This window comes from Salvelinus fontinalis, chromosome 25, assembly GCF_029448725.1.
Source record: "Salvelinus fontinalis isolate EN_2023a chromosome 25, ASM2944872v1, whole genome shotgun sequence".
Classification (NCBI taxonomy): Eukaryota; Metazoa; Chordata; class Actinopteri; order Salmoniformes; family Salmonidae; genus Salvelinus; species Salvelinus fontinalis.
Window position 1 is genome coordinate 12,978,698 of NC_074689.1, and position 18,903 is coordinate 12,997,600.

General features: G+C 42.8%; 1 protein-coding gene across 4 annotated transcripts in view; it reads right to left on the reverse strand.

Annotated features, from left to right (window-relative positions):
- LOC129822851 (partitioning defective 3 homolog) overlaps positions 1-18,903 on the reverse strand; it is a 568,315-nt gene that overhangs the window by 223,853 nt on the left and 325,559 nt on the right. For all 4 annotated transcript variants that reach the window (XM_055881305.1, XM_055881306.1, XM_055881307.1 and 1 more), the window contains one exon: positions 2,421-2,580. In XM_055881305.1, the coding sequence (XP_055737280.1) occupies positions 2,421-2,580 (160 nt within the window). The remainder of the gene's footprint in view (positions 1-2,420; positions 2,581-18,903) is intronic.

Consider the following 18,903-nt stretch of genomic DNA (forward strand, 5'->3'; position numbering starts at 1 on the left):
CTGAGTCGTCCGTCTGCCACGAGCCATTAGAGCCGTCAGTCAGTCAGGAGGTGCCAGAGACGCCCGCCAGTCAGGAGGTGCCAGAGACGCCCGCCAGTCAGGAGGTGCCAGAGACGCCCGCCAGTCAGGAGCTGCCCTCCAGTCATGAGCTGCCCTCCAGTCATGAGCTGCCCTCCAGTCATGAGCTGCCCTCCAGTCATGAGCTGCCCTCCAGTCATGAGCTGCCCTCCAGTCATGAGCTGCCACTCATCCTGGAGCAGCTGCCCCTTATCCCGGAGCAGCTGCCCCTTATCCCGGAGCTGCTGCCCCTTATCCCGGTGCTGCCCCTTATCCCGATGCTGCCCCTTCATTTAGGTGGGTTTAGTTGGAGGGTGGTCATTGGGAGGGGGATACGGAAGCGGGGAGTGACTATGGTGGGGTGGGGACCTCGCCCAGCGCCAGAGCCGCCACCGTGGACAGACGCCCACCCAGACCCTCCCCTAGACTTTGTGCTGGTGCGCCCGGAGTTCGCACCTTAAGGGGGGGGGTCCTGTCACGTTCCTGACCTGTTTTCCTTTGTTATGTATTTGTTTTAGTTGGTCAGGGCGTGAGTTGGGTGGGTTAGTCTATGTTTTCTATTTCTATGTGGGGTTTTGTGTTCGGCCTGGTATGATTCTCAATTAGAGACAGGTGTGTATCGTTTGTCTCTGATTGAGAGTCATACTAAGGCAGCCAGGGTTTCACTGGTGTTTTGTGGGTGTTTGTTTCCTGTGTTAGCGTTTGGGCCACACAGGACTGTTGCAGGTTAGTCACGTTTGTTGTTTTGTTAATTTGTAGTGTTTGTTGGTTTGCCATTAAAATCATGAATACCTCCTACTCCGCATCTTGGTCCGATCCATGCTCCTCCTCGTCTGAGGAGGAGAACGACATTGACAACCTTTACAAGAGCACTGCTACTATATACAATATAGAGATAAGGGAGCACTGCTACTGTAGACAACATGGAGATGAGAGAGCCCTGCTACTGTAGATAATATGGAGATGAGAGCACTGCTACTGTAGATAACATGGAGATGAGAGAGCACTGCTACAATAGACAACATGGAGATGAGAGAGCACTGCTACTATAGCCAATATGGAGATGAGAGAGCACTGCTACTACTAGATAACATGAAGATGAGAGAGCACTGCTACTATATACAACATGGAGATAAGGGAGCACTGCTACTATAGACAACATGGAGATAAGGGAGCACTGCTACTACTAGATAACATGGAGATGAGAGAGCACTGCTACTATCGACAATATGGAGATGAGGGAGCTGGAAAAGCTACGTCTCCTCTGAGAAGAGGAAGGGATGAGAGATAGGGGACATTGAGAAAGGGGAGGAGAGGAGAGGAAGAAATGGGAAGAGAGGAGAGGAATAGAGGGAGAAAGGAGAGAAAAAGAGGGGACAAGAGGAGAGGTAGAGAAGGGGAGATATTAGAAGAAGAGAGGGTGAGTGAGGAGAGGAAGAGAGAGAAGAGGAAGATAAGGGGAGAGGAGAGGAAGAGAGTGGGGGGGGTGATGGGGAAAGAGGAGAGGAAGAGAGGGGGAGAGGGAGGATGGGGAAAGATGAGAGGAAGAGAGGGGGAGAGAGCAGAGGAAGAGAGGGAAAGAGAGGAGCGGTAGAGGGGGAGAGATTAGAGGAAGAGAGGGTGAGAAGTAAGGAAGAGAGGGGGAGATTAGAGAAAGAGAGGGGTAGAGAGGAGAGGAAGAGAGAGGGGAGGGTAGCGAGGAGAGGAAGAGAGTGGGGGAGGGTAGCGAGGAGAGGAAGAGAGCGGAGAGAGAGGAGAGGAAGAGAGAGCAGAGGAAGAGAGCAGAAGAGAGGAGAGGCTGGAGTAGCTAGGTCTAACTCAGAGGAGAGTACAGGAAATGGGAGAGAAGGAAGAGAGAGGGGGTATGGTGGGTAGTGTGGAGTGTGAAGAGGTGGGGTCAGGTGGGGGTGTCAGGCTCCTCCAGCTGTGTCAAAACGTGGCTCCACGGCAGTGAGGTCGATACAGAGATGACAGGAGGTGACTGGTTAAGGACTGAATTGACTAGCAAAACCGGAGCTGAACTGGACCTGGAACGGAATGGGAATTGACCTGAGTGCAGTCGTGCAGGTCGAGAGTGAAGGGGGGATGAATCGGGGATGACATTAATGACATTAAATGGAGGGGTGAGGACGGGAGGGATGAGGAAGATGGAAGAGGTGTGAGGTCAGCTAACTTAGAAAAATAAATGCTGTCTCTCGCTACCTCACTTTCAATCAAGGTGCAATATTAGAATGTTAACATAGAAGACATTCGGCCACTCTTGGTTACAGGACAACGGCAGTTTGCTTCAAAAACAAATATTTTACCATGTAGTTTATACCAACGCATTTTTGCGAATACCACCATGAGTTCAGGTGACTCACCCATCATGCGCGGTCCCATCATGACACTGCGTGGCGGCATGGAGGGCTGGTCGTCCATGCACTCTATGGTCCCGAACATGGAGTGGGAGATGTGGCGCTCATGGTCGTCCAGAGGGTCTGTCAGAGGCTGCTCCTCCTCCCGTGAGCTTCCTGGAACCTCCTAAAGAGTGACAGAGAGAGAAGAGAGGTCACTCAGTGGAGGGGGAAGAGAGAAGAACAAAACCTTGATGCAAAACCAAGTCTCAAGTCTCAAACAAGGTTCAGTCTGTCCATGGCCACTTCAAACATACAATACAATCTTTCACAGATTTGCATGTAGGAACCAGTACCAAAGGCAGTGTCATCTTCCAGTCAACAGACAAGGCTAGTGCTCCCAGTCAGATGAAGCAGCATGGATTTCTCATAGCTGTAAACATAGTGGGCCTCATTAAATGGCAAATTACTTTGGGCAAACCGGCCACTCGATACACATGTCACTTTTAACACAACCCTATTACTGAGTGACAGTTAAGAAATGACATTGTAGGGTTTTAACTTGGACCTAATAAGAAAAACTAGACTTAATGAGTCTTGTGTTTCCAGTCATCAATGTTAGGGGGGGGGGGGGGGGGTAAGTTGAGAAACGTTATAGTATTCAATATAGTATTCTTTCTAACAAAGATATCTATATATATTTCAGAGTGTTGTGCATCCTTGGAAATAATCCTAATTCATGTAAACATTACAGTTTTGAAAACATAGCTTGTCTAAAAAAGTGGTCTCTTGGCTGGGTATGGGGGAAATTGAGTATAAACTGATGTATAGAACAATCTTAAAATGATCTACTTAGCATCATGAAACCTCTAACGTAATAGATTCATTTGACTTGATGGAAATCCGTTTTTTGCACCTAACTTGCTTACCACTTTTTCCATGTGGTTTCTTCCTTCACAGACTCCATGAAATGATGACCTCTTCCTAAATATTTGGTCAAATTATACATTTTGTGTATGGTTTCCTAGAAACAAGAGTGGCTCAACTTACCCCTTTGGCTCAACTTACCCCACTCTCCCCTACAACCATTCTGTCCTTGTCAGCAGCCTGTGTCCCAAATGGCTCCTTTTTCCATATATAGTGTGTTACTGTTGATCAGGACCCATAGGGCTCTGGTCAAAAGTGGTGCACTATGTAGGGAATAGGGTGTCATTTAGAACACAAACAGTGTAAAACTGTACAGGATATGGTGGGAATGTTCTGTGATGCATTATGGCTCCAGAGAATAAAATAACATTTCCCACAAACAGATGAGAGAAAGAGAGAAGGAGAAAAAAGAGAGGGAGAAAATACTGTAACATTGTTTGGCAGTCACCTGTGAGGGAACCACGTGTGACTGGTTAGAGAACAGAGCATGTTCCAAAGATAACAGCCGGGCCCTGTTTCACCAACACACACACACGCATGCGCAAACACACACAGAGTTGATTCTTGATGCCCAGGGAATACAGGAGGAGTTGGCCCTCGAACAGATCTGTTACAGATTCGTTCCAAGCAGAGAGAGAGAGAGAGAGAGAGAGCGAGAGAGAGAGAGAGAGAGAGACACAAACACACAGACGGATGCAAGAGAGTGAAGCGAGAGAGAGTGAAGCGAGTGAGTGAGAGAGAAGCAAGAGCGAGAGAGACAGCAGGAGAGCGTGAAAGAGAGAGGAACCAAGCTCTGAACTGATCCCAGACCTGCAAATATGGATGTATCATGACACAAAACTGACCACGGGCCAAAAACAACAGAAACCAGAGAAGAGGAGATTCTTCAAGAAAACAAATAGAGAAACAAATGTGAGAGGATTGCAGAGGAAGAAAGACCCTTGCTGTCTACAGGACCAGTGTCGTTGGGTCAGCTCTGTAGTCTGCTGGGGTAGCACAGTCGTGCCGGGTCTATATGGTGACGGCTGGGTCAGGCGGGGGAAGAGACTTATCATGGTCGGTCTGTTTAATATAAATGAGGTTTAATGAAGTTGGGAGCTGAGGACTTTATCTAGCCTCGGTTTGATAAGTGCACAGCGTGCAAAGAAAGGGGTTAACGCAATTACAATCATTTCTAATAAAGCCTGGTCCAGGATGAATTGGACTCAAGAAGGTTTCAATGGTGTAACAGAGGATGTATTGTATTGGTTTCACTCTCTTGTTTTTCAATCTGGTGAGACTGGGGTCTGGGTAGGCTTATAAAAACAGTCACAGACTGAGAAAAGGGCTGACTTCTCAGAGTTAATGAATAACGTATGGACAGGCATCACAGAGGACAGAGAGACTGAGAATTGATTAAACAGGTTCCATATGTACTGTAGCTAGTCTGGTGGGTGCATGCGTGTGTGTGTGTGTGTGTGTGTGTGTGTGTGTGTGTGTGTGTGTGTGTGTGTGTGTGTGTGTGTGTGTGTGTGTGTGTGTGTGTGTGTGTGTGTGTGTGTGTGTGTGTGTGTGTGTGTGTGTGTGTGTGTGTGTGTGTGTGTGTGTGTGTGTGTGTGTGTGTGTGTGTGCATAAAGGAGTCTGTGCATAAGTGTGTTTGCATGTGTATGTGTGAGGGAGAGTTTGAGTGAGTGAGTAAACCAGTGTGCTTTTTAGTGGTATTACCAGCAGCTCTCGCCATCTCTTAATCTCTCTTAATCTACTCATTTCCAGACTGGATTATCCTGCTGTGAAGGAAGGCTACTGATTCACCCACAGAGAGCTTCGTCGGGAGTTCATCAAATTCCCACCGGATGACAGACGGAACACACATGCACAGACAGGGAAAAGTTGCCCCTTGATGACAAGGCAGTGTGTTACTCTAAAGTCCTTACCTGTACATGTATGGTTTTACGGTTAGCCCTTAGTCTGTTCATGTGGCCATAATCCTGTAAACTTTACCCATGATGATGTTAGTAATTACATTCTTTAAGCTGCAGCATCCTGCCCACCTTTGGACCGACCAACCAACACACCTACCAACCTAAGTCTCCAGTGGCTACCTCCGTCTCATTAGCTTCCCCTCATCCCTTCATCTGCCTCAAGCCTTATCCTCCCAGGTGTTCCCTCTCTCCATTTCTACCTCCGCTGCATTCAACACCACTGCCCGTGTTTCCAGGAGATTGCCATTCCCCCTGTCTGTATTGATTGTAAACATTGTACTGTATGTGACTATAGCTTTGTACAAGTTGTCAGAGAGCAAGTTTAAGAGAAACAAACAGTATACATGTCTTCAAACTAAAATACAAATGTGTGTGTGTGTGTGTGTGTGTGTGTGTGTGTGTGTGTGTGTGTGTGTGTGTGTGTGTGTGTGTGTGTGTGTGTGTGTGTGTGTGTGTGTGTGTGTGTGTGTGTGTGTGTGTGTGTGTGTGTGTGTGTGTGTGTGTGTGTGTGTGTGTGTTCAAAGGGATCATGGTAAAGAATTAATAGAATAACCCCTTTTGAGTTCATACGGAACAGAGTTGAACTGAAATGAGTTGAACTGAGAGCTAATATAACACGTTACCCTCACAGTCCACCATTGCACTCAGCTACACCACTAAACCACCCGATTCAATAAATTATTCTCTGAATTGGACCAATTGAGTTTCCGTCGCTGGTTCTAAATGAGTTAGTCTGCTGGTACCAGCTGCGGTTGAATGGCCCTGCAGTAGGTGCAGAGTTGTGTTTCTGTAGTTCCACTATCTACTTTCCCACATTTACCCAGTTCATAATCAAGAGTAATCTCCCATCATGCAACACTCCCTCCCTTCTCTTCCTGTTATCCTCCAACATGAATCATTCGGATCTACTATGACATCACGCTAAGTGGTTGTCATGATCCCCATGTCATCATCTAATGGGGCCTCAATCCCTCCCCATAACATTACATTACACCGTTATGGGAAAGGTCAGACGCAAATCTACCTCTCTCTTTTCTTTCTCTTTCTTTCTCTACCTCCGTCTCTCTATATCCCCCCCCCCCTCTTTTCTTTGGGGAACGCATCTAAATGCATTAGTGTCGTAAGACTGTGTCCCCATCCCCATCCGCAGCGGATGGGCGGTCAGCTCAATGCTAATAAAACCATAGTTTACTGTGCCAGGCAGATTCAGACTGATTGATCTCTCTCTGAAGCCATATTGATCAAGCCTTCTCTCCTCTTGTCTACAGGGCCGTGGTTCTTCTATTAGCCAAGCCAAGCCTCCTTCACAATGTCAACTCACATCAACGATCCCGTGCTGAATCCCATCTGGACATGTCTGGACAGTCATTGGTATGCAGAAAGGGGCAGTTCATGTCCTGTTACGTAAGGGCCCTTTTCCATTAACTCCCCTCTTCAATGTAAGCTCAAATGTATTCTGTTCAGTATCTCTAATACACAGCAACAGGGTGGAAGGAACAAGGCTACTTCAGCAGGTATCCTGTCCTCTATTACTTCATGTATGACATGAAGCCACATGATAGGAGCAGAGTAGCTAGGTCTCCTTTACCCATTCTACCCTGATGTGGTGGGTCTGCATTCAAAATGGCATCCTATTCCCTCTATAGTGGAAAGTAGTGCACTGTATATATAATAGGGTGCCATTTGGGACGCACACTTGCTGTACTGTAGCTCATCTATAATGCAGAGGGCATCTGAATCCTCCCATTACCAGATGATGGCCCAGTGCTTCCCAGTGGACCTGACTGGTCTTGACCAGTAAGTGAAGCTCCTCATAGCCTTCAAAGGTAGAGAGGCCAAAGCTTTGTCCAATGCTTTGTACACGGATACATTTGGTGTACAATCCTAACTGATTTAATGTTCAATGGGGTACACGTTGACAATAAACTAATCTTAGTTAAGTTCAGCTAGTACTTCCTTGATTCTCTCCCTTTCAAAATACATATTTTTTATCATTTTGTGCTTACTCAACATGACCCAGCTTACAGAGGGTGTGGGGTATAGCCTAACGATTACCTACAATGCGTCATTCAGGTCGTTTGAATAGAATAGGCAAGTGTAGCAGTTTCTTCTTCCAAATGATATTTACATAATCGAGAGAAAGAGTAGTGTTTCCGAAAGGCTTTCATGTGGTCAAGAGAAGGAAATGTTTTACATATATCTTTTATGTTCTGCCTCCAGGGACACTGGACTCTGCTGAGACACGCAGAAACTAAAGAAAGTGAAAGTTGGAAATAGAAATATCTTAATTTCAATAAATGAAATGAAACAATTGGGGATAGAGGGTAGAGTAGCATCCTAAGGCTGTATGTTCCACTTCATGAATTTACATAAGCAGCATGTCCCATACTGCCTATTTTAAATACTGCAGTTTAAAAATAGTACAATATGGATGGTACAGTAAGTAAAACGTAGCACAGAGCAGAACAGGTGAGGTTTAGAAAACACATTGTTAACATAATATGAAGGCTGCCTCAACTCTAAAAGTGTGCTGGTCAGGGCAGGTCCTGGCCGTTCTGCCGCCATAGGCCAGGCCAAAAAATGTCTGTCCCTACAAAAATAGTCCCAGTAAGCAAAATTACATTGAAAATACGTCAAAAATACATATTTTTCCAGATGTTGAAGCTAGGTTTAATTTAGGTTCTGAATGAAAGGTGAAAAGATGTATTTTCTAGGCGTTGAAATAAGGTTAATTTTCAGTTCTGAAAGAAAGTTGAAAATAGGTACAGTTGAAGTCGGAAGTTTACATACACTTAGGTTGGAGTCCTTCATACTCGTTTTTCTTGACAACAAACTATAGTTTTGGCAAGTCGGTAAGGACATCTACTTTGTGCATGAAACAAGTAATTTTTCCAACAATTGTTTACAGAGATTATTTCACTTAAAATTCACTGTATCACAATTCGTGGGTCAGAAGTTTAACACTAAGTTGACTGTGCCTTCAAACAGCTTGGGAATTTCCAGAAAATTATGGCATGGCTTTAGAAGCTTCTGATAGGCTAATTGACATCATTTGAGTCAATTGGAGGTGTACCTGTGGATGTATTTCAAGGCCTACCAAACTCAGTGCCTCTTTGCTTGACATCATGGGAAAATCAAAATAAATCAGACAAAAGCTCAGACAAAAAATTGTAGACGTCCACAAGTCTGGTTCATCCTTGGGAGTAATTTCCAAACGCCTGAAGGTACCACGTTCATCTGTACAAACAATAGTACGCAAGTATAAACACCATGGGACCACGCAGCCGTCATACCTCTCAGGAAGGAGACGCGTTCTGTCTCCTAAAGATGAACGTACTTGGGTGCGGAAAGTGCAAAACAATCCCAGAACAACAGCAAAGGACCTTGTGAAGATGCTAAAGCCAAACTACGGTTTGCAAATGCACATGGGGACAAATATTGTACTTTTTGGAGAAATGTCCACTGGTCTGATGAAACAAAAATAGAAATGTTTGGCCATAATGACCATTGTTATGTTTGGAGGAAAAAGGGGAACGCTTGCAAGCCGAAGAACACCATCCCAACCGTGAAGCACGGGGGTGGCAGAATCATGTTGTGGGGGTGCTTTGCTGCAGGAGGAACTGGTGCAATTATGTGGATATGTTGAAGCAACATCTCAAGACATCAGTCAGGAAGCTAAAGCTTGGTCGCAAATGGGTCTTCCAAAAGGACAGTGACCCCCAAGCATACTTCCAAAGTTGTGGCAAAATAGCTTAAGGACAACAAAGTCAAGGTATTGGAGTGACCATCACAAAGCCCTGACCTCAATCCTATAGAAAATGTGTGGGCAGAACTGAAAAAAAGTGTGCGAGCAAGGAGGAATGGGCCAAAATTCACCCAACTTATTGTGGGAAGCTTGTGGAAGGCTATCCGAAACGTTTGACCCAAGTTAAACAATTTAACCTGTTATGGCTGCACGCTGAATATTGAAAAAACTGGAAAATGTGTGCACATTTTCAAACGGCCTCCTAAGAAACTTTTTATTTTCCAATATGCATATATTTACTACTGTTGGATAGATAACAGTCTGTAGTTTCTAAAAAGGTTTGAATTGTTTCTCTAAGTCGAACAGAAATATTTTTACAGCCATTTTCCCAGCCGAATTGAGTTTCCCAAAATGCGATGTGTCTCTTTAAGACCTTCTCTATAAAAGGCCATTTGACTTGTGACCATAGGGACACGTCAGAGGCGTTCGTCAGACTGTAATGCGGAAGTGAGAATTGAAAGGAGTCAAATATCTCGTCCCTGGACTGAATAACACAACTTCTTGTGAGACCTGCGCAGTTAAAATAAAAATCCGGGCGCGAAGGATAATTTGATCTCGGCTTCTGGAACAAGGTAGATAACGTTGAATATGATGCCTGACTACGATATTATTTGATACATGTCACAAAATCATCCTAAAGTATGTTTTTTCAATATACTTTAATTATATTATTGCAATTTATTCTGGACTTTAGATGTGAAACGACGGAAGAATTTTTTGAAGAAAAGCTTTCTAGCGCAGCAATGCTATCGTGCTAGCTAACCAAAGAGGGAAATAATTCGTTCTGGAACCCAACTAAAGACTCTACTGGACATTGGACCCCGTTACAACATTCTGATGGAGTACCAAGAAAGATAAGACCCAATTTGGGATGCTTTTTCATATATATGTCGAACTGTTGAATGCTAACTCCGCTAACTGTGCTAGGCTAGCGCTTGACTAGAATCAATGCTGCCTTATGCTAGCTTATGATGTTAGCTAATATAACGATATATTGTGTTTTCGCTGTAAAACACTTCAAAAATCGGAAATGTTGTCTGTATTCACAAGATATCTGTCTTTCATTAGTTATCCACCATATGTTTTTCTGAAATGTTTTATGAGGTGTAATTAGTAGCCGACGTTGGTGTATGTATTTTCTCTGGCTACTCCCGGCTGGATTCAGACTGTAGCTATGTATTAGCATTTTTGGGTAGCATCAATGTAAAACTGATTTATAGCTAAAATATGCACTTTTTATGAACAAAACATAGATTTATTGTGTAACATGTTATATGACTGTCATCTGAGGTCGTTTTTTCTGGGCTCTTTAGGTTGGTTTTAGTTTATTTCGGTTGGTTGTGCATGCTACTTCAATCATAATTCATACTTCATAATCATAATTCATACGTGTCTGTCCACTTTTGTATTTGGTGGTGAGCTAACATAAATATATGTGGTGTTTTCTCTGTAAAACATTTAAAAAATCGGACATGTTGGCTGGATTGACAAGATGTTTATCTTTCAAATGCTGTATTGGACTTGTTAATGTGTAAAAGTTAAATATTTTTAAAAAATAGATTTTGAATTTCGCGCCCTGCAGGGGTGTCATTTTCGGTCCGAGGTCGGGCTTGCACGCCAAACAGGTTAAAGGCAATGCTCCCAAATAATAATTGAGTGTATGTAAACTTCTGATCCACTGGGAATGTGATTAAAGAAATAAAAGAAGAAATAAATCATTCCAATATTTCACATTCTTAGAATAAAGTGGTGATTCTAACTGGCCAAAGACAGGGCATTTTTACTAGGATTAAATGTCAGGAATTGTGAGAAACTGAGTTTAAATGTATTTGGCTAAGGTGTATGTAAACTTCCCACTTCAACTGTATTTTCGGGGCGTTTAACCTGTTGGGGATGGGGGCGCTGTTTAGACTATTTATGCTAATGTGGCTAATTTTTTAAACGGCTTCCCACAAAATCCTTGATCGTACAATATGCATATTATTATTATTATTGGATAGAAAACAGTCTATAGTTTCTATAGGAGTTGAAATTTTGTCTCTAAGTGGAACAGAGCCCATTCTACAGCAATTTCCCTGACATGGAGTCAGATTTGAGAAACGTTGGCCACTTTTCTGAAGTCATTTAAACGGGCACTGTCGTTGCTATGACTATACGGACACTTCTTACGTCTTCCCCTGGATGCCTTTACGTGATGACGATTCCAACGGGCTCGATTGCTCGTTCACAGGCACTACAAATGAAAAAAACCTTTAGCTAGCAAGTCTTTTCTTGCTGCGTAACGCGCGTGGAAGACACCGACCCTCTCCTGTTCCAAGCATTAGTTTAGCCTGTTATATTTCTCCGGTCATCTTTTCACTCGTTATAGGAGTTACAAACATCACAAAGTAGTTAATTTAAAGCGTTTTATAGCAATTTATATCCGTTTAGTGCGATTTTGGGACATTTATTTTTGCAACGATGTGAAAAGTTGGGAACGCTTTTCAGTTCATCCCGAACGTAGTTGACATTTCCACATGGCAAGAGGACAGCTTTCCACCAAAAGACGATTTCTCCCAAGAAAGGATCCTTTGCCCAAGATACTGATGGAAGAACAGCTCAAGGTAGGACATTTTTATTATGATAAATCGTGTTTCTGTCGAAACATTTTAGTGGCTTAGGACGCCATGTTTTTTGACGTAGCTTCGCTTGGCGCAAACTGTATTGAAAAGTAAGGATAAATTAAAAAATGTAATAACGCAATTGTATTAAGAATTAAATTGTCTATCAATCCCTGTCCACCCTATATTTTTTAGTCACGTTTATGAGTATTTATGTATAAGAGTAGATCACTGTCTAAGTGGCGCAAGGACAAATTCTGACCAGCTGAGTTACATTTCACATTGTCTAACCATGATTTTGGTGGCTAAATATAAACATTTTCGATCAAACTGTATATGCATGTTGTAATGTGATGTTACAGGAGTGTCATCGGAAGAATTCTGAGAAGGTTAGTGAAAAAATTAATATCTTTTGGCGATGTTGACTTTTATCGCTCACTTTGGCTAGAATCAATGCTGGGCTGCTAATTGCTATGTGCTAAGCTAATATAACGATTTATTGTGTTTTCGCTGTAAGACACTTAGAAAATCTGAAATATTGTCTGTATTCACAGGATCTGTGTCTTTCGATTCGTGTATGCTGTGTATTTTTACGAAATGTTTGATGATTAGTAGTTAGGTAAACACGTTGCTCATTGTAATTATTCTAGTCCATTTGTGATGGTGGGTGCAATTGTAAACTATGCCATATACCTGAAATATGCACTTTTTTCTAACAAAACCTATCCCATACCATAAATATGTTATCAGACTGTCATCTAATGAGTTTTTTTGTTGGTTAGGGGCTATAAATATCTTAGTTTAGCCGAATTGGTGATGGCTACTGGTGTTGGTGGACAAATAAAAGATGGTGGAATATGCTAATGTGTTTTTAGGTAATAGATGTACATCTTTACATATTGTGTCTTCCCTGTAAAACATTTTAAAAATCGGAAATGTTGACTGGATTCATAAGATCTGTGTCTTTCATTAGCTGTATTGGACTTTAATGTGTGAAAGTTAAATATTTTAAAAAAATATTTTTTTTGAATTTCGCGGCACTGGTTTTTCAGTGGGGGGGGGGGGGGTGTGCCGCTAGCGCCACGCTGATCCTAGACAGGTTAAAATACATATCTTCCGGGCGTTTAAAATACATATGTTGAAATCAGGTAAATTTTCGGTTCTGAATAAAAGTTCTGTAATTTATAGACGTCTATGTTTGGGCCAAATCAAGGCTGGGCCAGACAACATCTGAACCAAACATAGACATCTGTGATTGGTTCAGATTTAGTCGGGACCGGACCAAAAAACAACGTCCGTGGATGTGGAAATCAAGGCTGGTCCGAACAGGACCAAAAAAAGATGTCCAAATGGAGTCAGCGTCAGTCCGTGCATACTGGGGTAGAGCCTGCAGCAGGGATGGGCAACTGAAGTCCTCGGGGGCTGGAGCGGTGTCACACTTTCCCCATTCCTAGTCAACACAGCTGATGAAACAAATTGATTTCTAAACATAACATCATGATTAGTTGATTATTGGTGTCAGATGTGTTAGCTGGGGCTGGGGAAAAAGTGTGACACCAATCAGTCCCTAGATGACTGGATTTGCCTATCCCTGGCCTACAGTGTCGGCCGAAATGTAATTTTAGGAATGCCCATCTAGGCCTATAGTTTGTAAAACACCAATAAAAAGACGGGCGGTACGGACCATACAAAGATGTCCAAAAGACGTTGGCGTCGGTCCATGCTTACTGGAGTGTAGCCTACCATGTCGGACTGCAATGGAATTTTAGGAATGTCCATCCATGCGTTAGGCCCAAGTGTTTGTAAAACAGGCCGTTGTGTGTGTGATTTATTAGTCCTGATTCCTATGACTAATCCATTTTGGCTATTTAAGCTCTGAATATCAGCTACCTAACTTCATCAGGAGGAGATATCCTGAGCCTATTTGCAATGTGTTTACATAGTGGGAAATGCAGAAGAATGTTATGTTTTCACTATGATCAGCTCATAAAAATGTATGGATAAAAAGTTGAAACCACTGATCATGACAATTTAGCCCACAGGATGAAACTTCTGGACAGCAGTTGTGAGTATCCTGATTGCTCATTTCATATTGTCCATTTTACTTTGACCTGTCCTGTTTTAAGAAGATGTTGTTTGTTAACATGTCAGCGCATTTTTTTATTTGATTGGGTGCCATTTAGGTTAGGCTATTTGATCAGAGAAACCGGCAAGATGTAAAAAGTCTCATTACATTGTCATACATTTGATCTCCAGGCTGTAGGCTACAGAGAAGGCCACGTACTCTTTCCACCATATGCTATATATTCTATATGATTTATGTTAGATAATTATTTTGACAGAATGTGGAGCGCTGAATCTCTCCAACAGCACCCTGGAGAGGTGTTATGTGTTGTTGTTGGAGGTGCGTCTTGGTCAGTTGAGCTCAGAAAATGCCGCCCTCGTCAATCTGCCGCCATAGGCGGCCGCATAATCCTGCCTAATGAGCGGGCCGGCTGTGGCGCTGGTTGCTTTTGGCAGACTTTTGTCAAGTTTGGCTTGTAAAGCACCTTGATGAGACTGGCTTGGTAAGCTGTTATGACCACTGTAGTGATTTAGTGTCGCACAAAACAACGACAAAAGAAAGCTGACCAGGAAGGGGAAGGCAGAGTGTTGCAGGTCGCCAGCTCACCGACACATCAGTGAGACACACACAAGGATGCACGCATGGATGTACACACATTCGCTGTGGTACACTTCACATCAGCTACAAAAAGTTTGGCACCGCGAAGAACTGGAAAGCATTTTCCAAAATAAATGAGTCTGTTTATAGTTCTGGAAGGCGAATCAGACCTTTCTCAACTCAAAAGCAGCAGGCAACAAACCCTAAATAAAAAGAACGCTCATGCACACACACGTACACACACACACACACAATACCCTACCGCCCCTCACAAATGTTTTTGTGCTGGTGCCAATCCCAGACTTCAGTCAGCAGCTCTGATTTCCCGCCAAATTACGCTGGTGGCAGTGGAAAATGACTCTCACAAGCCTCTCCGTCACGTGGACTGAATACTTTTAGACAAGTTTTAACTTGAGGTGGACAACCACAACAAGCGTTTCTCAGATACACGTTGACGTCAGCTCTGACTGTTGCTTTCTGAGGAAGATTATGATAAATGGATAAGCATGATAATATGAGGATATACATTCATTTATATGAGCAGAGCCAAACACATGAGGGGTTTGCAAAAAGAATGCTTTGATGACACACAAAAGCCCGCCCGCACACACACGCGCGCGCACACACACACACGTACACACACACACACACACACACACACACACACACACACACACACACACACACACACACACACACACACACACACACACACACACACACACACACACACACACACACACACACACACACACACACTGCAGTGGCTCTGTTGTCCTGGTGTGTAAATGAATTTGAAGATGCAAGTATTACATGCTAATAACAAAAAGCTCATCCATGTGAAATAAAAAACTATTCACAACTTTATTGTATTGAATATTGACTTCCATTTGTGACTTGGAACAAAGGTCATGCAACGCTCAATTAACTAAATCTGTTTTTATTTGCTGACGTGATGACACACATCGTTATAAAACGGCATAATTAATACCAAAGGAACATGAATAGGATGAGTACATTTTAAAGTCCTGATAAAAATTAATTGAATTGACTTTCCAAGAATGTAATTGCATTGAACACGTGACAATATATTAATAGAAGGACTGAGGAATTACAAAGTCAGCATCCCAAATGGCACCCTATTCCCTATGTAGTGCAGTTATTTGGACCAGGGCTCAGAGCTGGGGTCAAAAGTAGTGCACTACATAGGGAATAGGGTGGCATTTGGGATGCTGCCAAAGTCTCTGAAGCATTGATTCAATTATAATGCGTCAAACATAAATTCCCAATGACCAATCCCATTACTTTAATACCGTATATGGGTCAGAAGTACACTCCCTCAACTATGTGCCAGTCCTAGTTATCAGTCGGAACTATGGAATGACTGAAGTGACTGTTCTAGAACAAGTTCTATTTTGTAATCAAATCAAATGTCACATGCGCCGAATACAAAAAGTGCAGACTTTACCGTGAAATCCTTACTTACGAGTCGAGCCCTTTCCCAACAATGCAGTTAAAAAGTAAGAAAATTAGAAAATAAATACAAATCAAATAGTAACACAATTAAATAACAATAACAAGGCTATATACAGGCTATACTGTATACAAGGAGTACCGGTTCCGAGTCAGTCTACTGGGGGACGAGGTAGTTGGGGTGATTGATTGAGGTAATATGTACATGCAGGTTTGATTAGGTGATTGATTGAAGCACTATGTACATGTAGGTAGGGGGGAAAACCAGAAAGTCCAGGTAGACATTGATTAACTGTTCAGCAGTCTTATGGCTTTGGTGTAGAAGCTGTTCAGGAGCTCTTTGGTCCCAGACTTGGGGCTCCGGTAGCACTTGCCGTGCAGTAGTAGAGAGATAACAGACTGTGACTTGGGTGGCTGGAGTCTGACAATTTTTAGGGCCATCCTGTGACAATGTTTTCTTTATTTTTTTTGACTGTTTTCTACATTGTAGAATATAATAGTGAAGACTTTAAAACTATGAAATAACAAATATGGAATCATGTAGGAACCAAAAAAGTGTTAAACAAATCAAAATACACTGCTCAAAAAAATAAAGGGAACACTTAAACAACACAATGTAACTCCAAGTCAATCACATTTCTGTGAAATCAAACTGTCCACTTAGGAAGCAACACTGATTGACAATAAATTTCACATGCTGTTGTGCAAATGGAATAGACAAAAGGTGGAAATTATAGGCAATTAGCAAGACACCCCCCAAAACAGGAGTGATTCTGCAGGTGGTGACCACAGACCACTTCTCAGTTCCTATGCTTTATTTGATTGGGTGCCATTTAGGTTAGGCTATTTGATCAGAGAAACCGGCAAGATGTAAAAAGTCTCATTACATTGTCATACATTTGATCTCCAGGCTGTAGGCTACAGAGAAGGCCACGTACTCTTTCCCACAGTGAGCAGTGTATATTTGAGATTTGAGATTCTTCAAAGTAGCCACCTTTTGCCACCTTTTGCCTTTGCACACTCTTGGCATTCTCTCAGTCTTGAAGGAGTTCCCACATATGCTGAGCACTTTTTGGCTGCTTTTCCTTCACTCTGCGATCAAACTCTTCCCAAACCATCTCAATTGGGTTGTAATCAGTTGATTGTGGAGACCAGGTCATCTGATGCAGCACTCCATCAACTCTCCTTTTTGGTCAAATAGCCCTTACACAGCCAGGAGGTAAGTTGGGTCATTATCCTGTTGAAAAACAAATGATAATCCGACTAAGCACAAACCAGATGGGATGGCGTATCGCTGCAGAATACTGTTGTAGTCATGCTGGTTAAGTGTGCCAAGAATTCTAAATAAATCACAGACAGTGTCACCACCAAAAATCTCAAATTTGGACTCATCAGACCAAAATACAGATTTCCACTGGTCTAATGTCCATTGCTTGTGTTTCTTCACATTTCTTCAAGTCTCTTCTTATTGGCATCCTTTAGTTGTGGTTTCTTTGCAGCAATTCGACCATGAAGGCCTGATTCACGCAGTCTCCTCTGAAAAGGTGTTGTTGAGATGTGTCTGTTACTTGAACTCTGAAGCATTTATTTGGGCTGCAATTTCTGAGGCTGGTAACTCTAATGAACTTATCCTCTGCAGCAGAGGTAACTCTGGGACTTCCTTTCCTGTGGTGGTCCTCATGAGAGCCAGTTTCATCATAGCGCTTGATGGTTTTTGCGACTCCACTTGAAGAAACTTTCAAAGTTCTTGACGTTTTCCGGATTGACTGACCTTCATGTCTTAAAGTCATGATGGACTGTTGTTCCTCTTGCTTACTTGAGCTATTCTTTCCATAATATGGACTTGGTCTTTTACCAAATAGGGCTATCTTCTGTATACCACCCCTACCATGTCACAACACAACTGATTGGCTCAAACGCATTCAGAAGGGAAGAATTTCAAAAAATTCACTTTTAACAATGCACACCTGTTAATTGAAATGCATTCCAGGTGACTACCTCATGAAGCTGGTTGAGAGAATAATGTAATGTGCAAAGCTGTCATCAAGGCAAAGGGTGGCTACTTTGAAGAATCTAAAACAAATACATATATTTTGATTTGTTTAACACTTTTTTGGTTACTACATGATTCCATGTGTGTTATTTCATAGTTATTCTACAATGTAGAAAATAGTACAAATAAAGAAAAACCATGGAATGAGTAGGTGTGTCCAAACTTTTGACTGGTACTGTGCTTATCTACCTCTATCCCTCCAGTATCCCTGCACATGGTAAATATGGTACTGGAACTGACTGACCTTTTATATAGTTCTTATTTTTGATGTTTTATTTCTTGTGTGTTTTTGTTCTACCTTGTGTTATGTTTAGTACTACATTGATATTGATTACTGCATTGTTTGGTTTCGATCTTGCAAGAAAGTTATTTCACTCTGCACGTGACATTACAACTTGAAACTTGACTGGCTGGACTGATAGGAGCGACCTTGGATCTTGGAGGGCCCAGGAGGAACAAGTGTCCTTGGCCAGGGAAAGTGAGTGGGAGAAGGGTTAGGGGGGGTGAGGTGGAATGTGTGTGTGTGTGTGTGTGTGTGTGTGTGTGTGTGTGTGTGTGTGTGTGTGTGTGTGTGTGTGTGTGTGTGTGTGTGTGTACGTGTTGTGCGCGCGTGCGTGCGTGCGTGCGTGCGTGCGTGCGTGCGTGTGTGTGTGTGCGTGTGTGGGGGACAGACGAAGGGCAGATGAGGGAAGAGTGTCCCAGCAGGAAGTCTGCTCAAGGACCACAGGACAGAGGCACCAATCATCCTCACACCAACACTAATCAAAGCTGATCTCGAATCAGAGGCTGCAGGGGATTGGAACACACACACACAAAACAAACACGCACACACACTTCAACGACGAGTACTTCACCACTGAATAAAACCAGCTCATCTCCATAATCAGCCCATTCCCATATCAATTCATCTCCTCATAGATACCAACATAATATATTTGCTTCACCACTTCAAAGCCAATGAAATGTATTCTGAAAGATAAATTCGTTTTTTAAGATGTTATGAGAGCAGCTCGACTGCTGGTTAATAG